The sequence below is a fragment of the Miniopterus natalensis genome, chromosome 6 (assembly GCF_054644295.1).
Source record: "Miniopterus natalensis isolate mMinNat1 chromosome 6, mMinNat1.hap1, whole genome shotgun sequence".
In the NCBI taxonomy this organism is placed as follows: Eukaryota; Metazoa; Chordata; class Mammalia; order Chiroptera; family Miniopteridae; genus Miniopterus; species Miniopterus natalensis.
In genome coordinates, this window is record NC_142086.1 from 89,296,110 (window position 1) to 89,319,885 (window position 23,776).

At 54.7% G+C, this 23,776-nt stretch overlaps 1 protein-coding gene across 4 annotated transcripts in view; it reads left to right on the top strand.

Annotated features, from left to right (window-relative positions):
* The first annotated feature begins 2,314 nt into the window (after positions 1-2,314).
* CLIC6 (CLIC family member 6) overlaps positions 2,315-23,776 on the top strand; it is a 32,471-nt gene continuing 11,009 nt past the window's right edge. Inside the window, exons 1-2 of one of the 4 annotated variants that reach the window (XM_087818023.1) lie at positions 2,315-3,255; positions 3,328-3,472. In XM_087818023.1, coding sequence (XP_087674149.1) covers positions 2,315-3,255; positions 3,328-3,472 — 1,086 coding nt within the window. Of the gene's footprint in view, positions 3,473-23,776 lie in introns of all 4 variants that reach the window. The other 3 variants (XM_087818022.1, XM_087818025.1, XM_087818021.1) reach the window with 3 other exon arrangements.

Below are 23,776 nucleotides of genomic sequence, written 5' to 3' on the forward strand. Positions count from 1 at the left end.
TTCTCTCCCCTCCCCACCCACTTTCTCTGAAAAGCAATGGAAAAAATATCCTCAGGTGAGTATTAAAAAATAAATAAAACAGGGTGTTTATCAGTGTTCATTGCTGCGTTATTGCTAGTCAAGATATGGAAACAGCCTAAGTGTCCTTTGACAGGGATGGGAAAAGAGTGTGTGATACGTATTTCATTATGATCTCCATAGATCTGCATAAATTGTAAAGAGCTCTGTTATTTTCTGTCTTCCCTATTTTCAGCTTTGAGCCTACAATCATTTTAAAATAATACATTAAAAATTTTTTAAAAATTTATTTCAAAAAAGGGCAATGAACCTAAAGCCCCTCAACGGGCTGCAGGACCGCAATCCTTACACACGTTTGGAAACCCAAACAACTCTGAAAACGGCAAGCTTTGGGGGGACGCAAAACCAGGCTGACCAGAACTGGTTTGGGGGTGAGCTCGGACAGGGCGCCCTGAAGCCATGGGCCATGTTCGTGTCCCACCTGCTGGGAGCCTGTGTCACTGGGAACAGTAAGGCGCTTGACCCCGGGGGGCGTGCAGTGTTGCGTAGCACACACCAGAAGCACTCAGTGGTCTTTCTTTTTTTGAAGCACACGGTCTCGGGGTTGCGTTAGGGACTGCGCTTCGGCATTAGGGGCTGAGGCTCTGCGTCGCCCTTCCCTAAGCAACAGGGCTGCGGCGGTCTCCTCGCCTTGCGAACAGGGCGGGCCCCTTCTCCGGGTGGCCCGAGCCCCTGCAGAGCGGGCTCCTGGCTGCCGTGTCCGTCCAGCTCACCGGGGGGAGGGCCGTGCTCTTGCTTTGAGTAGACGCTGGTCATGGCGATGAGCCTTCTGGTGGGTTCCTCCCAGGCAGGGCACAGCCTTGGAGGGAGGTGGCGTGGATCTGGGTGACAGCGGGCTCCCGTCTTGTCAGCCTTCAGCGATGAGCAGCGGGAGTTAGAGGGAGACATCCCGGCGACTGGCCACGTGTGTGACCCCGCCCTGTCAGAGACACCGCTGATCTTTGTGATAACCGAGCCCTCCGTGGACCGGCCAGGCTGCTGGGTCTCGGGGCAGCTCACAGCTGCCAAGAGCCTCACCTCCGCCCTCACTTGGGACCCCTCCTCCACCACGTTCAGGCTGGGCCATCCTGGGCGAGCAACCAGCTCCTCGCAGAAACCCACAGGGTCCAGCCTGGCTCATAACCACCTTTCTACGCTAGTGTCATAACTTCCATTTTCAGGGAAAAGGCGATCCCGGAGATTCCTAACCTAGTGGCTTCCACAGCCCCCCCTTCAGAGCTTGTATTTCTAACCTCCCCACCTCCCCAAACCCCTAACACACAGCTGAGAGGCAGGAGCTTTGGCCAGGGTTTTAGAAGATCTAGGGGCACCTGCAAGATAGACGGACTCTCAGTGTCCAGAGCCCAGGGACCAGGGAGAGGGTGGGCAGAACCTTCCCCCAGGGAGGGACCCCAGTGTGCTCCTCACATAGGAAGGGGCCCCTGGCACGGCAGACCCCATCTCTGGTCAGAGCAGCTCAGCTGGCTCCTCTCGCTTCGACACCAGGACATGTGGGACTTCCCAGGAGGGTCTGCAAGACCCAAGGCAGGGTGGCCTCTCCTTTTTCCTCCCGGATTTACCCCCTCGCTCTTGCATGGCGAGGCGGGACTCGGGATTCTGCAGTTGGGTACCAGCCGAGAAGCTGAATGTTTGGCTGCTGAGGACAGTGGGATTCAGGTACTGGGAGGTGGGGCGGGGGGCGGGGAGCGATGGAGATGCCTCTGGAACTTAAAGCTGCTCCAGTAAACACCCGAGTGGCCAGTAGAACCAGGATCTTTCCACTGAAACTCAGAGGGCCTAGGAGAAAGGCTGTCATTGGCCAGGTGCCCAGCTCGCCCAGATTGGGGACAGGTGGGGGGAGAGGTGGGGAGCAAACCCCGCCCCAGCCCCGGAGGGTGGCGTTGGCACAAGGACTTCTGGTCAAGCCCAGGGCGCAGCCCAGGCGCTCAAAGGCGCAGCAGCAAAGCGGCCCGCGCGTCCGGGGAGCCGCAGCCAGAATCGGGGTCCGGGTGGGAGCAGACGCGAGCCTGGGAGGGGCGCTAGCGAAGGGTAGTTTAAACCCAGCAGGAGGGCGCCGGCGGGGCCCCGCGGACTTCTCCCCGCGCGTCCAGGCGCCGCCCGGAGCCGCCGAGGCCAGAGCCCAGCGTCCTCTCGGACGGGGCGCAGTGGCCCTGGGCCCCGGCCCCTCTCCCGGCGCCACCTGCCCCCTCAGCAGCCTCAAGGAAGGGGCTTGGGCCAAGGACAGGGACCTGCGGCCATGGCCGAGGCCACAGAGCCCGAGGGGGGCGCCCCGGGTCCCCAGGGGCCGCTGGAAGGCTCCGCGCCTCTGGCGGAGAAACCAGGCGATCCCGGGCCCGCGGGCCCCGAGCCGAAGGGGGAGGAGGCGAGCGAGGGCGCAGGTGAGACGCCGGAGGGCGAGGGGGCGGGCGCAGCCGCGACGGCCGCGGTGAAGCGAGGAGAAGGCGCGGGGCGCGCGGGCGAGCTGGCGCCCGGCGCGGGCAGGGACCCCGGGGCGGAGGCGCCGGGCGCGAGCGGGGCGCAGGACGAGCCGGAGCCCCAGGAGGGCCCCCCGGGGGGCGTGGAGGGCCCCGCGGGAGAGGAGGGGGCAAGAGGCGCAGAGCTGGTGGAGGAGGCGAGCTGTGGGCACGACCTGCAGGGCGAGGCCCCGAGAGAGGCGCAGGGGGAGCCTGGAGAGCCCGGGGGCCCCAAGGCAGAGGGGGAGGCTGAGCGCGGCCCCGAGGAACCGGGAAGCAGGGCGCCCAGGGCGCCGGGGACCAGCGAGGACCCCGAGGGGCCGCGGGGGGCCAGCATGGAGGCCGAGGGGCTGGCGGGAGGGGCCCCCGGGGCCGAGGGGGAGCCCCAGGACAGAGGAGACGGCAGCCCCCAGCCCCAGGTAGAGTCGCTTGAGGCCGCAGCGGAGGAGAGTGGGGGCTGCAGCCACGCGGGGCTGGTCGGGGAGATTATAGGGGAGCTTCGGGGTGCAGAGGTGGGGGCTGCGGAGGAGGCTGGGGCGCCCGGGACCGAGGAGTCAGAGGAAGTGGCCCCCGGGGACGCGAGGGCAGGCGCAGGCGAGGACGTGGGCCCGGAGGGGCCCAAGGAGCGGGAGAGGCGAGAGCGCGGCGGGGAAGGGACCGGCGGGGAGGCCGCAGCCGGGGGCGGGCAGGGGGCCCCGGAGGGCAGCGCAGACGGGCGGGAGGACGGACGGGAGGATGGACAGGAGGACGGACAGGAGGACGGACAGGAGGACGGGCGGGCGGTCCCGGGCCCGGGGGCTGCGGGGCTCAGCAACCACCTGGCGGAGGACAGCGCGCGGGGCGCAGAGGAGACGGCGCGTGTGGAGGACCGTGGGGAGGACCTCGAGGCCTCCGAGGAGGGGGCCCCGGGCCGGGAGCACGACATCACCCTCTTCGTGAAGGTAAATCCCGCTGTCCCCAACTCCTCCGACGCCCCCACCCATTCTTAGTCTTGGCCCCAGAGGGATGAGCAAGGCCCCTGCCCTAGGCATCTGGAGGGTCACCAGCGCCCTTTTCCGCGGCAGGAGGCGGAGAGCCTGGGTTTCCTGGAGATGAGTTAAAGGAGCGCTTTGGAAGCAGAGAGGTTGGGGTGGAGGCCGTGGGAAGTCAGGATGTGGGGCCAGCATCCCCACTGTCCTTTGTCCTGAAAACCCTAACTGTCCCTTCTAGTCAGGAGGTTATTAAAGAATTAACTACTTAAAAAAAAAAAAAAAAAAAAAAGCAACAAGCCCTGTTGATGTTCAAAGCAATTTCTGCCAAAGAAGTTCTGATACTTGAAGTGAAAAAATGCAAACGGGTGGGTTGTAACATGAGAGGTGCCAGGCCTCTGGCCAATGTTATCAGCTCCAAGAAGGGGTCCCGTTTTGGTAGAATCAGTAAGGTATGTCAGGAGGAAAATAGACTTTTATTTAAATTATAATACTTTCTGAACATTTTAAGATTCTTTTTGGAAGAATACAGGATGCTGGTGGCTCCCACAGTGTCCGCCTCTATGTCACAGGTGGATCCTCACTCCACATGGGAAGAGAGCAGTCATTTTGGTAAACAGTCTGCAAGAGACACGACTGAGGACGTTTTGAGTTTAAACAGGCATTTTTACAAGGCATCAGAAATAAGGTCTCGCTGCAGCTCACACGAGGATCTTTGTTTAAAAAGCCCTTTGCAAAAAGACCTGTGGCCAGACCGAGAGAGCGCAGGTAATAAGGTCAGGAATGTGCATTGCTTGTTGGATCCTAATCCTTCCCGAACATTCCAGGCTTAGAGGGGCAGTTATGACCTAAACCTCCTCGGCTGAAGTGTAAGCAAATGCTAACAAGCAGAAAAGGAAACTTTCCCAAGGTGATTAGCATCAGAATTTCGACAACCATTTGAGTGGCAAGGTGGTTAGGAAAGAAAGGATGTGCGTGTGTCTTCACTAGTGAGAAGCTGCTGTCCTGCGCATGTGAAGAGTCTGCACTGGGACATGACCTGAGGACACAGCCCCTGGGAAGCGCATGGGGAGCCTGAGTCTGCAGGGGGGCTGGGGAAGGCCGGGTCAGGGGTCAGGTGCCCTGCGCGCCCGGTCTGCTCCGGGGCTCAGTAACCTGCTGTTGCTCCGCTCGGGCCACACATGGCTACATGCTATGCTGTTGAAACACAGTAACAGTTTTCCAACTAGTCCTCCCGCTGTGTTGAAACACAGTAACAGTTTTCCAGCTAGTCCCCCCGCTGCCGTTCTTGGCTCTCTCCGATCAGGTCCCTTTAGTGATAGCCAGTGACTGAGGGGAAAAAGATCTGATCATTTTGTTTCTTAGTGTCAAGTTCTTCAGTTGTTTGTTGTAGACTTTCAGATAAATCTGCACCCCTTAGCCAGGCCACAAGGCCCTCAACATATTATTCCTGCCTCCTTAGTATCACCTGGAAGTTCCTACCCTTTGCCACCTATGGTAACGTTGTGCCACCTGTATTGAGCTACTTACTGTCCTTTGAGAGCACATTTTTTCTGCCTTGAAATTTTGAGCTCCCCTCTGCCCCCGCTCCGTGCCTTCTGCCTGTTTGTCTGTGTGTCCAAGATTCAGAGCAGGTTTCACCTCCTCTGGGAAGTGGTTTCCAACCCCACTCGGGGTTGGACATCCCTCTGGTGAAGTTTCACTCGCACAGGACACTACCCTCTGCGGGCTCTGTCTCTCCCCTTGACGGTGTGGAATTGATCTGACGTCTCCGGCGTGGAGCACATGTCTGGGAAGTGACGGAGGTTTGGATGGGTGGCTGCCTGCATGAGGGGTAGACTGCAGTGATCAATAGCATGGACCTTAGAGCTATTGGGTTCGGGGATCACATCCTCACTCTGCTACTTTCTTGCTGTGTGACCTTGGGCAAGTTACTTAACCTTTCTGTGCCTTTGTTGGGGACAATAATACTACCTACCCAGTGAGGTTGTTGTGGAAATTCAAGGATTAAACAGAGCACTTAGAACTGTACCTGCTTGAAGTGAGCGTAGTGTAAGTGGGAGTTCTCACGGCTACATTTGCTACTGATAAACTTTCATTGCTTTTGCTCAGAAACAGTCCCCTCCCTACTTCATCTCTGCCATTGTACTTTTTTTTTTTTTTTAGGGCAAATCCCTCTAGGTACCTATTTACCTCGATTCTTCGGGGGTCAGAATGTGATGAAAAGTAAAAAGAAGTTGTTTTCTCGGGTTCTGCGGGGGAGTGTTTGTGTTGGCAGAGCCAGGACATATCACGGACAGATTATCCAGAAGGTTTTACTCTCATGATTGGCCCGTGATCAGTCGATCAGTCATCCTTTTTTTGTTTTGTTTTTTCCTTTAAGGAAACAAACAGATCTCCAAACAGTGAGATTGATTTTCAAGCAACTACTGCCTGATCCAACTTCTGAGGGTCACTTAAGATGTATCTCATGGAATGGCTGAGGCCTCTCACTTTCTGCTTATCCTACAAATCACTGTCTTTAAAAGCAAAATGAAAGGCCCCAGAATAACAAAAGAAAACAAAAAACAAAAACAAGCAAGACCCCATTACACTGTTATACCTTTGGAGTGAACTTCTTTACTCATAACTGCAAAGGTCAACAGTGTAATAACACACCAGCGTGATACTTCAGATTAGTTCCCAGTAGGATTTCTTTGCCAGATTGAGCCTTGTCTGGGTCCCTTCTTTGGGCTCCATTGTATTGGACCCTATTCCAGAGCGGACACCCAGCCTCCTGGGTTTTGTAGACAGGTGCAGGCAGGTGTGTCTTGGGGAGTTTTTTATGGCATCGCTGAAGCGTGGGGTTCACAGAGCTGCTCTTTGGGGCGAGTGCCCAGTGCTCCTCCAAACCCTGCCCGGCCTCCGTGGGACAGTCCGGCAAGCACAGTTTTAGACTGATGAGCCCACATCCTATTTGTGAACTTCTAACTTTTACATGTCTTCCTATATTTTTAAAAATAAATGTATTGGTTCCAAATATACCAGAAAGTAATGACATACGACCCAGTAATAAATACATAGTGATAAAATCTGCTTGTACTCTCAGCCTCTTGGTGGTTGATATTCCCCATCTCGGTGAGGCGAGGACCGTCACCTCATGAATGTGTTGTTTCATCTTGTGAGTGTGTGGGAATGTGTTCTTGGATGTGAAAGGACCTGGAGAGTGCAGAACAGGCCAAGGAAAGCTCCCTTGAAGCATTGTCTGGCAAATTAATTGCTGATCATGCTAATTTTCAGTTTTGTTTTCTCAAAGAAGTGTTAACTTGTCATCAAATTGTAGGGTAAACTTCTTTACCCTATAATCTCCCCCTGAGGGCTGGTTCTCTAGTCCAGTGTGTATACGCTGAGGCGCGGTCTAGGGTGGGATAGTCTGAGATATGGGTTTCCTGGCAAATTTCTCATGACTTATAAAACCTCAGCGTGACCAGTGAATACTCCTGGGCCAGAGTCTAAGAGTTTCTTAAATCATGCTTTGGACACCACACATTTGACTATTAACATAGAGCTGCTGCTGAGCCTGGAGACTGGCTCCAGAGAGGTGAAGCTGAGGATGGTGCAGGTAAAACTCAAGAAGGACGTAGCCTTTGAATACTTGTCACCCAGAAATGCCTCCCCAAATGAATGAACGAATGAATGAATGAATCCATTCAGCTGTCCCAGTTTTGTGCCACCCCCAGCCTTTGGCAGGACGGGAGTGGGCCGAGAGTCTGGTGGGATCAGCGTCCGAGTGACCTGCGGCGCCCCAGTTGTCTGCGGCTCTGCGCACATTTTGCGGGGAGAGAGCACGTTGAGACCTGCTCTGTGGGGCTTGGTCTTCGGGGCGCTTGGAAGGGGGATGATATTTTCATAACTGTGTGTGGACTGTGGTCCTTAGGGAAATGAGCAAAAATGCACTTTTGTGACTCTAATGCGACTTTTTGTCATTTGTTTTCTGAGTGTCTTGTACAACTTGCCTACAAATCACAGGCATGAAATGCGCGGAGGGTTAATTGTGGTGGGAGCTGAGGTCGGACATCACGTTTTGCTTGGCTCCTACCCACACGAGGGCATGCGGCACGTGCACACTGGCACCCACGTGGCATCCTCGCCGCCGGCGGGGCTGTGGCTCGCGGGAGGCGCTCGGCCAGCGCTTCCCGGTGATGATTAGAGTCAAGGTGACTCAGCCAGTGAGAAGCTGGACACCAGACGTGACCCTCCTGTCCTAGTCCAGTGTCCCTTGCGAAGAGCCAGAGACACGCTCCCCATGAAGACATCCAGGCAGCGGGCCACAGATGTTGAAACCCACAGGGCTACAGGGACTTGTGGCTTCTCGTGCCCTGTCCCTGTCATGGCTGAGGGGCCGTGTGCCCTGGACGGAGGGGTAAGTGAGCCCTTGAGCTTACCTTCGGTGTGAGCCCTCCCCCCCCCCCCTCGCAGCAGGTCCCTTTATATCCTGGGTGTCGCATGGCCTGCTCTCCTCCTTTCGGTCCACTCAGATATCCGACCTCTTTGAGTGTCTGAAGAACCCTTTGGAAACACCTCAGTTTACCCCTTTGTTTCGGACACGCGCAGAGAGCAAGCCTAGAACTTGAGGGAAGGTACGAAATGCAGAGCTCCGGTCCGCGCCTTAGGCTCCCGTGGACGCAGTGCCACAGGCTAACCTGCCAGCTCAGTGCACGTGGGTTGGCTGCCTGCCGTGTGGGGCGCTGTGCGAGTCTGGGGACACAGCGTCAGGCCAGACTGGCAGGGCCCCGCCCTCCCGGAGCTTAGGGTCCCCCACGGAGGACGGGGCCGAGGCCCGCGCTCTGCGGAGTGGCTGGAACCCGACCAGGGCTGGAAGCTTGCGGTGGGCAGCAGGGACCCTATGGCTGACTCGCCACTGTTCTCCGGCCCCGGCTCAGGGTGTGGCACAGGGCAGGCCAGGCAATGCTGCTCGGAAGGGCAGGGCCGGCGGGAGCGGGAGGTCACTAAGTAGGTATTGATTTAATTGTGTTGGGAGACACAGAGGGTGGGACCCTCTGGCAATCCCTAGTATGAATTCTTCAAGATTTTCTGAAACAGGCCCACTTTGAGCCTGGCCGGTGCGGCTCAGTGGTTGAGGATCAACCTAGGACCCAGGAGGTCGGGGTTCGATTCCGGGTCAGGGCACAGGCCCGGGTTGTGGGCTCAACCCCCAGTAGGGGGCGTGCAGGAGGCAGCCGGTCAATGACTTTCTTGTCATTTATGTTTCTATCTCTCTCTCTCCCTCTCCCTTCCTCCCTCTGAAATCAATAAAAAATACTAAAAAAAAGAACGATCATCTTTAAAAATATAAAATAAAATAGGCCGGCTTTGCTCTGGCCGTTCTCTGAGCTCCTATGACATTCAGCAAAGAGAAGTCTTCCCTGCGAGTTGGGGAGTCAGATGTTTAAATCTCTGAGACCTCGCTTCTTGTCAATTTTCTCTGGTCCCGTTCAGACAGGGTGGTGATTCATGAAGTGGGCTCTGCTTGGAGGAGCTGTTTTTTCCACTCTAGAAGGAGCTAGGGAGACAACGTCCAATTCTGTCTTCAGCTGGAGTCGACAAAGTCTAAAATACTTCCTATCAGGCCCCTTAGGAAAAGTTTGCTGACTCCTGGCTTAAACCTACTTTGATTAATTATCTGGGGTTAGATACATTGTCTTTGGCACAAAGCTGGGGCTTCATTTAGCAAAGTAAAAGAGGAATGCTGAATAAAGAGGCCCCTGGGTAAAGAATCAGCCGGGTCTATCACAGTGAGAAATACTCGAGACTCCAAACATCTTATATATATGGTTAGAATTTTTTTTTTTTGCCTGCCAATTCCATAATCTTGATTTAAGTAAAGTTGAAATACAATAGAGATTAGACATATTTATACACAGTTTGGTAATTCATGTAGTCCATGGGTTTCTTTTGTAAAATGTACTTAGTACTGATTTTATTTTAAAAAGCTAATACATTACAACAATAAAACATTTATTAATATAAAAACATATAATGCAACGAACAGGAGGCCGCCTTCTGCCCCTGAGGCCCGGCCTGCTGTTTTCCTCCCAGGAGAGAACCATTAAATACCTTCCCAGAGGTGTTCTGTGCATGTCCAAGCGTATATGTAAATATCCTCACTGTGTTCGCTAGCTGTTGCCGCGTAACAAATTACTCTCAGGTGTAGCATTTTGAAACAACAAACATTTACGATTCACGGTTTTCCTGTGTCAGGAATCTGGGAGCAGCTTCGTTGGGTGGTTCTGGCTCAGAGGTTGCAGTGGGGACGTTGGCAGGGCTGTGGTCTCATCTGAAGGATGGACTGGGGTCGGAGGACCCTCTTCCATGCTTGTTGGCAGGAGGCTCAGCTCCCCGCCACTTGGACTTTCTCCACTGGGTTTCCTGGATTCCCAGCCCCTATGGAGAGTGGAATTAACTCCACCTTTTAAAGAGAAAGATAATTTGTGGACGTATGTTTCTAAATTAAATTTATTGGGGTGGCATTGGTTAATAAGATCATAGAGGTTTGAAGTGTGCATTTCTGCGATACGTGGTCTGTGTATTGCATTGTGTGCCCACCACCCAGAGTCAAATCATCTTCTGTCACCATATATTTGACCCCAAGTGCAGACGTATTTTTAAAAATACCATTCCCACGTAAAAAGGAGTACCCTGGAAATACACTGGGCTACGTCTTGCTTTCTTAACAGTATATCTTAGGATTCATTCCTCTTGGTGCCTGTGGCTCTCTCACATTTCTGATAAAAATGTCCTGGTTCCCTAGGGACGGTTTTCTACAACCAGGTTCCCTCAGGTGGGTGCTCAGGTAGCTGGCTCCTGTGGGTACACATGTTACCGATGCTGCGGCGAGCGTCCTTCGAGGTGTACAGTCATGTACGGACCCTAACTCCCCAGAAGTGGGATTGCTGGGGGAAGGATATGCATAGTTAAGATGTTGATGACCATTACATTTCCTCTTCAAAGAGGTTGTTTTTTTGTTGTGTTTTTTTGTTTGTTTGTTTGTTTTTTTACCAAACAGGGCTCCTGACACTAGGCCGCGCCGTGTTTGCTTCCCCAACTTTCTGAATCTGAGAGGAGGCCCATCGCCATGCAACTCGCGTCTTTTCTAGTGCGCACGAGATCGAGTTCCTTTATAGACTTAAAGACTCCTGGTCACTATTTTTCCGTGACCTGGCTGCTATGGCCTTTGTCCATGTTTCACGCTGCCTTTTGGCCTTCTTCTTGATTTTTATATCACGAACATGAAGCCTCTGTCTGGGACGTGAGTTTCAGGTCTACCTATGGGGCTGCTTTGCCTACTGTCCTGGAGTAACTTGCCCCTTTAGTCTGAGTAATTCTTGGTGGCTGATCCCGGGGAGACAGCGTGGGCTGGGGCGACCCCCCGGAAACATCACCTTCACCTCCCGGGATCTTTCAACGCTCTGCTTTACTTTACATCCTGTAACTGAAGTCCTGAGGGAGCGAGTCTTTCATATCACGCCTCTCGCTTGCTCTTTAATTAGCAGGTTACGTTTTTTACCAAGCACACGGCCTTTCAGGGTCAAACTCTTTTTTACACAGTAAGAATTCCTGCTCAAAACAAAGCCCAAAGTGCGTGGACGGCAGGAGCGTCGCGGGTCCCCGCGGCTCCGTCTTTGATCTTGGCCGAGCGGCGAGCGAATGAATTTTATTCTTGCAAATAAAAGCCACTGTGGAAAGGAATCGCCCGGGAGGAGCGGTGTCAGAATGTTCTCGTGAGGTCGGGCCTCCCACAGATCCATGCGTGCTCACGGCTTGTTGGGAGAATTAACCAAAACTTAGACACGAGGGGGACCAGCCCTGTCGGCAGAGGCCCGGCGCGACGCGGACGCCCCCTCGCTTAGGCTTGAGGGGCGAGGGGGGAGCTGAAATTCACACGTATCCACGGGCCTTTGGAGAGGCGATGCTGAGGCCCCGAGAGGCAGCTCTGTGGAGACACAGACCGTGTTGGCCTCGACTTACTCAGGCTGCGAGGGTGAGTCTCATCCTACACGTGCCTGCAAGGAGTCATCGTATTTAAAAAAATCCCTCATTCCATATTTTTACAGGGTTTGTGGGCTCTCCCCCCGACTCACTGTTTCCCTTCCCTTCTGTGCTTGGGCGTCCCCGTGAAGGCTGAGTGTTTGATGGGGGCGGAAGGAAGCTCTGCCGTCCGTCTTCCATGTTCCGGAGCCGTCTTTGGGACCCACGGGGCTATTTAAAGCAAATGTCCATTGATTACCCGCCACCTGTCAGATGTCGTGCGTGGGGCTGGGGTTACAGCAGTGAAGATGCCGCCCGAGGGAGGGGAGCACGGGGGTGCTGGGGCAGCTGGGCAGGGCAGGATGGCCGGTGGCAGTGACCGCGGGGAGTGACGCCGGGGCTTGTCCTCCAGCTCTCTGAGCACGGGCCCCGCCCTCTGCTGCGGCCCCTCCGTTAGGAGACTGTGCACATGGACGGACGGATGGACGACAAGACAGGGTACAAGCATGGCTGCCGTCGTGGGTGCAGAGAACTGGGGGTCAGTTTTAACGACACATATTGTGCAGGGTGTAAACTTTACAGCCCCACAGGCGCTCTCCGCCTGAGCCAGCAACGCCGCGCAGTCAGGCTGCACTTAAGGCCGGCTCCGGTCCGAGCACAGCCATCGAGCAGCTAGTCAAGGACCGAGCCTGTTCCACGTCATTCTGTGTCCATGGTAGGAGGTGACGGTCGGGGAGGCAGGCGGAGACCACAGGGGGGAGGGTGACCAGGGCCACTCCGTGGTGGCCGGCGGGCGGGCGGGCGGCCTGCGCTGAGGGGCCCGAGGCAGGCCTTGGTAAGACGTCTGGAAGAGAAACATCGACTGGTTGCCTCCCGCACGCTCACCGATGGGGGCTGGGACCACGCCTGCAACCAAGGCAGGTGCCCGTGGCCAGCAGTGAACCCGGGACCCTTCAGTCCTCGGGCCGATGCTCTAACCACTGAGCCAAACTGGCCAGGGCTTTTTAAAACTTTATTTTATTTTGTCGGTGATGCGCCGAGCAGCATATCTACAGTATGGACTACAGCAAATCCCGATAACGTAAGATTACATACAATTACGGAACTCTGGGACTTCTGCAGAGAGGGCCCTGAGCGTGGTCTGGGCCGCGCCACATGCCCGGTCACGCCGCTCCCTCGCCCTCACGGAGAAGCCGCCTTTATTTTCAGGAGAGACGCCCGCAGCGCCCCCGAGGCCCCCTGCGCAGCCCCCGCTTCTCCCAGTGGCGAGTGCAGAGCCTTCCCCGGGAAGCCGGAGAGGCTGGCCCCCCAACCCCATGGGCCGCTGCGGGGGGGCGGCGAGCCTCAGGAGGGACAGCACCTGGGTGCGTCCTGCGCAGGCTTTGTTTGTAGTTTCTAACCTGCGGGCTCAGGATGTTGCGGTCCAGTGGGAAGGACCTCGTGATGTGCCCGCAGGGGCTCCCCTAACGCTTCTGCCCACCTGTAGCCACCGTGGGGTGCGGGGACAAGGGTCAGGGACAGGAGGTCACTACTGCCTTGGTCGGGGCACTTGAGGGGTTTTGATGGGCCCCTAGGACACCTGCCACGCCGGGCGTATGAACACCCAGCACCTCACCGCGGCCGTGGGCTGAGGGCCACCAGGGTAGCCGTGTCGTTTGTCTGGAGGTCCCGGAACACCGGGCTTCCTCCCTAACTGAGGAGAGTTAGTACTTTCTGGCGCCTTCACTCAGGGCCTCTGTGGCGGCGAGTTCAAACAGCCTTGGAAAGGCTTAATCTCCCCCAGCTCTGTCCCCTCCGTGTGAACTCTGGCCAAAGCCTTCAGCTCCGTTCCCGTAAGTGGCCGGGCAGGATGGAAGCCTGGGTTTCGCTCAATGGTTTCTTTGTGTCATTTAATTCTCCAAACAGCCCGGTGCCCAAGAAAACTCGAGAGGAATTAGCGTATCAGATGCGGAGGGGACGGCGTTTGTTAGCTGCCGGTCCGCCCAGCACGGTGTGATTCTCTGCGTCGTAAACAGCACCGCGGCCTAACCCTGAGCCGCCCCCAGGTGCGGGGTTTGCCGCAGTTAGTGCCGCAGATACGCTGCTCTGCCCATCGCTGAATATTAAAAACCCCAAACTCCATTGTTTCCAGACGCTCACATTTTCTCCAGTTGGTAAAGAATTGGGTCTATAGATGAACGACTAGAGCATTTGGCTCAGCCTGAAATCGGACAGTGAGAGGCTTGGAGGCGGCTGCATGGCCTTCGCCACGGTCCCATCGACGGTCCCATCGAGATGCGGGCCTGGTTCCCCCTACCGGCCCCGAGCAGCAGGATCCGCGGGGCGTGGGGCTGGGTGGGTCTCCTTGCCGAGGGCTGGGCCGTCGCTGCCTTGCTCACTGGCCATATTTTTTTTTTTATTAAAGTAAATTACCTTGATTGATTTAAAAATTTTTTTTTTTTATTGATTTCAGAGAGAGGAAGGGAGAGGGAGAGAGAGAGAAACATCAATGATGAGAGTCATTGATCGGCTGCCCCCTGCACGCCCCCGACTGGGGATCGAGCCCGCAACCCGGGATGTGCCCTGACCGGGAATCGAACCGTGACCTCCAGGTTCATAGGTTGCTGCTCAACCACTGAACCACATGGTCCCGGCCACTGGCTATCGGCTAAAAAAATTAAAAAATTTACAGTGGACATTCAATATCATGTTAGCTTCAGGTGAAAGCGTAGTGATTGGACATTCATGTAACTCATGAAATGATCACCCTGATCAGTCCAGTACCTACCTGCACCACACAGTTATTAGATTTTCATTGACTGCACTCCCTCTGCTGTACCTTACATCCCCGGACTATTCTTATAACTGATGATTTGTAGGTCTCAATCCCTTCACCTTGTCCACCCATCCCCCAAACCCCTTCCATTCGCTGGCCACCTCGAGGCCACCGTGAGGCAGTGGCTGCCTGAAGGTGCCCCGTGTGACAATCCCAGTTGAGCTCAACCCTCTGGCCACCTGGGCCCAGACACTAGGCGAGTGGGCGAAGCTGCCTCGGGCCCCTCCGAGCGGCCGGCCCGTCCACCAGCCGGTCACCATGGAGTGACCTCGGCCACCCTCCCCCACTGTGGTCTTCGCCTGCGTTCCTGACTCTTGTCTCCTGCCCCAGACATGGAAAGTCCAGAATGACCTGTAACAGGCTCGGTGCTTTAGTAGCCGTTCGATGGCTGTGCTCAGACAGGAGCCAGGGCCCGTGAGTGCAACGGGGCTGTGAGGCGTTGCCGGCTCAGATGGAGAGCGCCTATGGGATTGTAAAATTTACGTTCTGCGCAATACATATGGTCAAAAGCGACCGCACAGTTCTTTGCACCCGCTCTAGAACCCAGGCTTGTGCATGGTCACCATTCACTCGTCCACCATGTGCACAGTCTTCTAACAGAGGGACGCAGGGAAGGGCGGAGGCCGCATGGAACAGGAAGATCCGCTAGTCCAGCCTGGCCCAAACCCCCGACTCACAGACGGAGGAGCTACGATGGAACGGACGCTATGGGCTGCTGCACCGGGGGTGGGGGCTTTGGAGGCCGTAGGTATGTAGGACACGTGGTGCGTGTCTGTTTCAAGCTGGTGACATCTGGGGGAGTAAGAGCAGGGCTGAGGTGGGCGGTGTAGCTGTGTGCAGAGTTCAGAGGAGGGCGCCGAGCGGAGGGAAGGAAAGGGGCCTCCCTGTGGCCAGGCCTTCGCTGTGGCCCCGGCGTTTGCTCCCCGTGAGTCGCTGTGGAAAGCTCTTCTCCACTCAGGAACAAGAACCACGGGGGTCCGTAAGCCGGCTGCGTTACTAAGCGGCTTTCCAGAACAAGACGGCCCTTTGTTGCGATAATTCCTCGTGAGAACTTCGCGGGGAAGTAAGCTCCTCGTCTCCCTGTAAAAGCTCCTGCTGGTTGCAGCCATGTTATTAAGTAAGGATTAAAAACAGCCCTGGAGTTTCTAAAGCAGAATTCCTGCGTGAGGAGAACAGCAGGTTCCACTGGGGTCGTCCATGGACTTCGTGTGACTCGGTGCCACCCACTGTGACAATGACTCCATCACAACTTAGCCTCGGGCCAGGGTTGAGAGGGAAGAGCCGTTCGGTTCGGTGGTTAAGCTCTGCGGTGAAGGGGGACTGGCCACCAAATCCATCTGAGGGTCCATCGGTTGTTAGGACAGGAGAAAAGATAGATGCTATGCGTCGTTGGGGACGTATTTAGGATTAATGGGCCTTTTGAAAAGTCCAGAGCTATGTTTCAAAGTCTTTATTTTTAATTTTAAATCTTTATTGATTTCAGGCAGAGGGAGGGAGAGGGGGAGAGAGAGAGAGAAACATCCATGATGAGAGTCATTGATCTGATCGGCTGCCTCCTGCTCGCCCCCTGTTGGGGATTGAGCCCGAAACCCAGGCCTGTGCCCTGACCGGGAATCGAACCTCGATCTCCTGGATCCTAGGTCGATGCTCAACTGCTGAGCCACGCGGGCCAGGCTGTTTCAAAGTCTTAAGATCTAAAATATGTTTCTTAGGGCGAGGTGTGATGATGGATGAAATTATTATGAAGTTCTGAGGCCGAGGAAGAGTGGGAGCGTGTTTCGGGGGGGACCCAGCATCATCTCCTCTGTGGTCTGGGGTGAGGAACCCGAAAAGCCCGGTTCAGCGATCTCCTGCAGACCGTGAGAGCAACGCCCCCTCCACTTGGACGGACACCTGACCTCTGGCCGGCGGTGCAAAGTCAACCTAGAACGTGTCCCCAGCTGCGCCAGCTCTTACTAGTTTAAGAGAAAATGCTAAGTTTTTCTTTTCTAACCTAGGCCTAGCTGCACTTACACATTTTCCTCCATGTGCTTACAGGACGTGTGCTGTATAGCATTTGTGTCCCGGGACACACTGGTATCATGTCAATAAACAGTAGCACCAAAGATGTGGCAGTGGGGGGACGTGGCCACCTTTCCACGAGAAGCTCCGTGGGTTTGCCTGGGGCTGCAGGGAGCCTCACTCCTGGCTCTGGGCGTGTGGTCGCTGCCGTCCTCCCTGGATCCACTAGAGGGCGGGAGAGGGGAGGCAAGAGGCAGGGGACAGTGGCCAGCCGGGTGGTGTCCTGTCCGGGGAGAGGTCCCTCTGCCTTGCGGAAAAGTTAAAGACACGGAGGAGCCCTGCAGGTGGTGGCCTGTCCCGCCACACCCCCCGGGCCCCATCCTGCACCCCACCAGAGGTGCGGGCAGGACCACTGGGGATTCCTACCTCGGGGGGCACCGAGTTGAGGAGGCGGAGAGGAGGTGATGCTGAGGGAGAGGAGCCAGCGCCGAGGGCGGAGGGGAATGACCGTCAGACTGAGGAGGTGGTGCCGCTTAGGATTGTGACGCGAGGAGACGGGGTCCCCTCCGTCTCTGGGGGACTCGCAAGCAGGAATTCCAGAACTGGAGCGGGCATATCAGTGCCGACGGCGGCAGTGTCAGGGTCCGCCCAGAGGCAGCGGCTTTCCCGCCCTCGTGGGAACCGCGAAGTCAGTGAAGGGCGCCTAGGGCCGGGCTCTTGGTCCCACTTGTGCTGGTTTTTCCTCCCGTCACTTGTTGCCAAGGCAAGTGGTTGGTAGGTCTTCTGGAACCCCGACCCTTTCGTGGACGCTCCTCCCCCAGTTCTGTGGTTGGCAATTCTGTGAATGCCGTTCCTTTAGCTCCTGGCAAAGAAAACAGTCTGTGGTACCATCGTGTCCATGGGAGAATCGGTGGCCACAGCGATGCAGCTCCCGCCGTCCTTCCCGGGGCGCAGGCCGCTGACCAAGATCGCCCTTCCTCCAAAAAGTATCGGCCGCTGATGTTTCAGAGCCGGAAGTTTTAATCCATGGTCGGACTCCCAGAGCTCTCGGCCCAGGGCCTACTTTACTCCGGGCAGCCGGGTGAGGTAGCTTCTCCGGGTCTGTGAGTGTGACCGTGTTCTTACTGCCGCGCCAGTGGCCTCTGAGGAAAAGTGGGAGCAGGTAAAGGTCCCCTGGAATCACCCAGCTTGTTCACGGAGGTTAACGTGTGAGTCTGAGGCAGGTGGGGTGCGGGAGGTTCTCAGCGCAACGCGTGCCCCGGGCCAGGCCAGGAGCTCCGGGGCTCCGGCAGCCGACTCTTCCCTGGGCGGGCCTGTCCTCCTGCCCCTTGTCGCTGTCCCTTCGACATGTCACACACACCGATGCTTCTGTTCGCAGTGCTGTGGAAGCTGCCGGGCAGTGTGTTTTGAGGATCGTTGATTGATTGACTCTTGCATTGATTGATTGATTGATTGATTGGCTCACGCATGCACTCTTTGACTCAGCAGGCATTATTAAGCATCCCAAATCCCATAAAGGAAAATCTTGTACTAGTTTTGCACGGTTCTCTCTTCCAGAATGAGTGCTGTGTTCCTGGTTTGGGGCACCCAGTGTGTCCTGCCATCTGTGCCCTGTACCTTCTGTCCGGTCGGCCTCAGTGAAATAACTCACGGAAGAGACGGCGTCAGACCCGTCCCTCTCAGCTCCCCCTTCTCCTGGTGCTCGTTGCAGGGGGTGTCACTGTGACCGGGGTCCCACAGATCATTGTCATCACCAGTTAGTGTGAATTTGGACAGAGATGGGGTCCAGGGAACCAGAGCAGGTCTGGTTTAGATGGTGCCCAAAGGTGGGCTGGACAAGCTGAGGCATGTAGCCCCTGAGGGGCCAAAAACACCTGGGACATAAGTCCCCCCACCCTTAAATGCCCTGAACTCTCTTATTTTCACACCTGTGCGGACGCCTTTGTGCCAGTGACAGGTACTTGAGAGGGCACAGAGTCTCACGTTCTGTTTCCTCCTGAGGTGGACTTGCCCTTTCCTATGTGGCGGGTCACCTACCGGCACCTGCATTTGCAACATCTTAGGGACACTGGTTTCCTGGCCACTTAGCGTCTCTCCCCTTTTGGAAACAGGAGCCTCGAGGGGTTGCTTCTCGACTGGTTGGTGGACAAGTGTGTGAAGCTGACCTCAGGCTCCCTGTCTGTTTTGAATGAATGGGTCAGGATTAGGGAATCTGGAAACAGGATCAGATCTCCTCTCCCCTCCAAGCCCCCACTCACATCTTTTCTTTTTTGGGGGGGAGTCAGCGTCTTTGCCCACAAATGCACATGGCACTTCCTTGTAACAGAGCCAGGGTGTTGGCCTTGGCCTTGGCCGGCTGGTTTGGTGTCTTTCCTATTTAGAGAGCGGCCGACAGGCCATAGAACGTAGTCTTGTAACTCACAGGCCATAGAATGCAGTCACATAACTAAGTGGGAAGTGGGAGAAGGCGAAGCTTCCAGGTAATTCTGTGATGCCTGAGGTCTTCTAAATTCCCTTCGTTTAAGGCGCTGACATCTATAGGGCGGTGCCACCCGTCTGCTCACTGATAAACTAATTATCCATGACCTGGAAACCCCTGAGGTTATAGGCATTTGGAACCGCAAGGAAATGCAAAATGGACTCTAATGGTTGAAATTGGAGTAGTTATCCTCTCAAATTCTGTTAAAATTTTATGATTTTCCTAAACTCTACTTCTTTTGTTTTTGGATGCTGACTCTGATTTCCTTGCTTTGAGGCTTAAAGCCCAGTTTTCCTATTTTACACATAATGAGCTTTGCGTTCTCCCGGTGGATCCTTCCGTCTGCTCTCACCAATGCAAAAGGACGGGCTGGTTGAGCCCCCAGCTGGTGAAACCTGAGGTTTCGGTTTACAAATGTCGGCTTAGCTCCCTCTCGGTGGCCGGGAGAAAGGGGAGCATCGGGGAGCATTCTTCAGCGCCACGATCTAGGGCCAAGTTTATTAAATTTGTGTCTAAATAACAACCCGCCATCCCGCCGTCCACTGGCCTGGCCCGCGGTCCCAGCGAGCTGGGGAGTCGCCTCCCTCCGTCACCAGGAATTTGTTTGTTCTGGGAGCCGGTCCGGCGTTTGCTATTCTGGTCGAGGCTGCAAAAGCAATTCCGAGGTAATTCCATTAAGCAGGACAGCTGCCGGGGGAGCGGGTGACCTAACTGGCTAGAAATGGCTCCGTTCTATTTGTCCTTGAGCGCGGAGCAAACATTTTCAGTGATCGAGTCACCCTTGAGCTCGATTACGGACTTTAATTTAGAAAATCAAATCTACTCAGTACCCTAGGTTGCTGTTTTTCATTATACCAAGTGATTTAATTTTTTTGGTCTATTTGTTAATTCATTTATTGTGTATTTTTTATTGAGGTATAACTGCCATACAATATTATATTAGTTTCATGTTTTAGACAAGTGGATTCTTGAAGATCTTACATATCTCACCACACCGCTGATTCCTGCCTTCTACCTGAAAAGTTAACCACAGAGCCCCGATCTCTGCCATCTTTTGATATTAAAAGGAAAGCATTCGGAAACCCGCATTGGTCCTAAACCCTGTCTCTTAAGAATTCCCTCAATAACCTTTATGATAGTCCTGAGTAACTAACTAGTTTCGGTCTGAACAAAAAAGTATTAGAGAGCCTTGGCTGGTTTGGCTCAGTGGTTGGAGCATCGACCCTCGGACTGAAGGATCTCGGGTTCAATTCCCAGTCAAGGGCATGTACCTCAGTTGCGGGTTCGATCCCCAGCCCCAGAAGGGGCGTGTGATGGAAGTGACCAGTGGAGTTGCCTCTCTTACATCGATGTTTCTTTCTCTCTCCCTCTCTCTGCCTCCCTCCCTCCCTCCCTCCCTCTCTTTCTTTAAAAAAAAAATAAAAAATCAATGGACAAAATATCCTCAGGTGGGGATTAAAAAAAAAAAGTATTATAGAAATACCAGTCCCCTCTGCCCCCTGACCCATAGACTTTTCCTAAGTTGGTCATTGAAACCAGCCTCGTTGTCTTTGAGGCACTAGACTTTCTTCTTATTAAATAGACAGTTCCAGGCCTTTGGTCTCCTTAAAACTTATAAACATTTTAAAGACAAATAGAAAGAAGGTACCTTTTTTATTTTTCAGGAAGTTAACATTTCTAAAGAATTTTGCAAAAGTGCTAGAGAGTTCTGAACAAATTGAGAGAGTTGAATGTGAACACTCCTGGAGAGAAATGGAATTTCTTTTCCATGGTCTCTCTGGCCCACCCACCCTTCTCTCTCCGTTGCTCTGAGAATCAAGAAATCATTCACAAACCTTCAGTTGTTCATTTCCTACCATGAGCAAAGTATGCGCTTCTGCTGCTGATCTCAAATCAAGGTGCATTTTAAAGATCCTGTCCGGACCCCCGCTGTGTCTGGGCCTCCACCCTTGCAGTGCCTGGGACAGAAGGACAGTGTCCTCTCCGACGCGTCTTCCCGTGGTGTCGAAGCGGGGAGTCGGGTATGGAGACCAACGTCTCCTAGTCTTTCCAGGACTTTCCTGATTTTAAAACTGAAAATTGTACGTTTCAGGAAACCCAAATCCTGGGCAAGTTGGGGAGGTTTAGCCTCTGATAGGGGCTGAAATCTAACAGGTGACATTTTCCAACAGAACCTAAGTGGGGATGGACGCGGTAAAAGCTGTGGGAAGCCTGAATGTGCATCTTGAGGCCACTAGGGGGCACCAACAGCAAAAGAGTTAGAATCACCCGAAGTTGGTGGCTTAAAACAGCTGGCGTTGATTGTCCTGCAGTTCTGTTGGTCAGGGGCTTGACGTGGGTCTCACGGGCTAACGTTAAGGCATCGGCAGGCCTCCATCTCTCCCTGGGGCCCTCACGGGGAATCCGTGCCTTTGTCTTTCCAGCTTCTAGAGGCCGCCTGCATTCCTTGGCTCGTGGCTCCTCCCTCCATCCTCGGAGTTCATCTCTTTGACCCCTGTTCCCTTGTCAAGTCTTCTGTGAGCACAGCTGGGGAGGGATCTCACTTAAAAATGTATATTTTAGGGAGAGAAAGGGAGAGGTATAGAGAGATTCCTGAAACATCGATGTGAGAGAGAAACATCGATCGGCTGCCTCCTGCACGCCCCCTACTGGGGATGGAGCCTGCAACCCGGGCGTGTGCCCTGACCGGGAAGCGAACCAGTGACCTCGTGGTTCATGGGTCGATGCTCAACCACTGAGCCACGCCAGCTGGGCGGGTCTCACTTTTTAGGTAGCGTGTGATCCGACTGGCCCACATGAGAATCCAGGATAACCCCCCCACCTCAGGTCCATAATCTTGACACATTTCAAAGTCCTGTGTGCCACGTAGGGTAACATATTCACAGGCTCTGAGTATTTGGATGTGGACACCTTGTGGGGGCACTATTCTGTCTACCGCAGCATTTAATAGTCTCAGAGCTTGTTCCTTCACATGCTATCACTGTCGCCCCAGGCCATGGCCAGAATGAGCTGTGGTCAAGGGTGGACTGACCTGGAAAGTCAACTGGTGGTATTTTCCCAGCTGCTTCTGAGAGTGTCCCACCGGCCCTCAACTGGTGCCCTTTCAGGGTCTGAAATGAGAAGAGCAAGTCTGAAAAGTCCTTTTTCTACAGCAGGAAATGTCCTTGCTTAGTGGTCTGTGCTCTCTGGGTGCTTTTATTGACAGCTGTTCACGGCCAAGGTCAGGCATCTGCTTTAACCTGCCTTAAAAAACTCCATACCCTACGTCTTGGCCACGCGACGTGGAACGTGCTCCATGGGCTGGGATGGCCTGGGCAGAGCAGGTCCCACAGGCGCTCGCGAGGACACCTCGGCCTTGCTGCTCTGTCGGAGAACGGGGGGGCTGCCTGCTAAGGAGCGAGGCCTTGCAGGACGCCCCGGTTTCTGCAGGCAGATGCCAGGCCTGCATGAGGGTGGGGGCTCTGCTTGTTGTTAATCAGGCAGAAAGACTGTCTGGACCCCAGTGTGGGGTGTGGGGTGTAATGTCACACTCACTGTCACCTGTCATGTCCTCTCCCCTCCGCTCCTGCCCTCACCCAGCACAAGGGGCTTGCGTTTTATAGTCTCAGGCCAGCTTCTTTCCTGTTCCAGCCACTGTTCGTCCTCTGCATGCACCATCTGCTTCTAATATGTTTTCTCTTGTGACTGTGGATTCCTGCAAGTCCCCTCCAGCCCCTGCTGAAAAGAGGGGGCCGGGGGAACCAACAGACAGACCTTTCCCCTGAGGAGGGGCCTCCTGGAGCCAGGGGCCCTCCCTGTGCACATAGGCCAGTGCCCACAGTGAGCCGAAGGGGAAGGACTCTAGCTGACTCCTGGGTTCAAATCCTGCTGGGTGACCTTGGGCAAGTTACTCCACCTCTCTGTGTCTTTGTTTCTCATCTATTAATGGAGAGACTAAGAGTTCCTGCGTGGACTAGAATTGCTGTCAGGATTAATATAAGTGAAGTGTTTGGAGCAGTGAGTGGTTGAGAGTAAATGCCTCGTGACAGTTGCTGTCATCGTCACCATCGCCATCATCATTTTCTAACACTGGTTTTGTTTGTAACGACGTTTGTAAAGGACAGAACTGGAACCTGTGGTCTTAAGGCCTCCAGTGAATTATTTTGAGAAGATGCATCACTTCTTTTCAGAATGAGAGGTGGGAGCTGAGCTCCAAGGCATCGCTAACTGATGCTGAGGCCTCGTCCTAAGTTCCCAGGATGCAGATGCTCCGATGCGCCGGGGTGTCTGCCCAGCTGCTGCTCACTTAGGGGACACCGGGCGGGTTTTTCTGTTCAAACCCGGACAGAGGTTCTTGCTCTGCTTTGTAACCCAAGGGGAAATCTGGGGGATCGAAGAGAAATTGTGGTTCTTGTTGGGAGCGATTTAGGGACCTAAAAATGAGGAGGTGCTGGCTGAGGGCCCTGTTGTGTGGTGGCCTGTGGTCTGGAGTGACTGTCACACCAGAGACGGGCCACTTTGCCAGCTGAACTGAGTGTAACTGCTGTCCTGCCCTAGGGTGGCCTGCCAGCGGGAGGGGAAGGGCTGTCCTGTGTCAGGGGCTGAGTGACTTGGGCGCTCACCATACTTGTCTCAAATCCTCCGCATTCCCACCCTGCAGGCTTGGCCCTGCCCACCCCTCCCTCCCCCGGGGGGCTCACAGTTCTTGTCCTCAGTGTGCAAGGTGTCAGGGCCTCACCTGATTGATCACGGATTAACCTGTGTGATGTTCTGGGTGGGGAGGAACAAAGCCCTGCTTCCAGATGAACTGTGAGGACTTTAATACTGTGTCCACTCCTAAAAAATAAGGCTCTTATCTGGGCAGATGATAGAGTGACCAATGGTCCCAGCTTGCCTGGGACTTTGGGGTGTGTGTGTATTTCCAGTTTGAAAAGCAGGACGGTCCCAGCAAACCAGGGTGGATTGGTCACCCAGAGTGTGTCATTTTGGGGGGGTG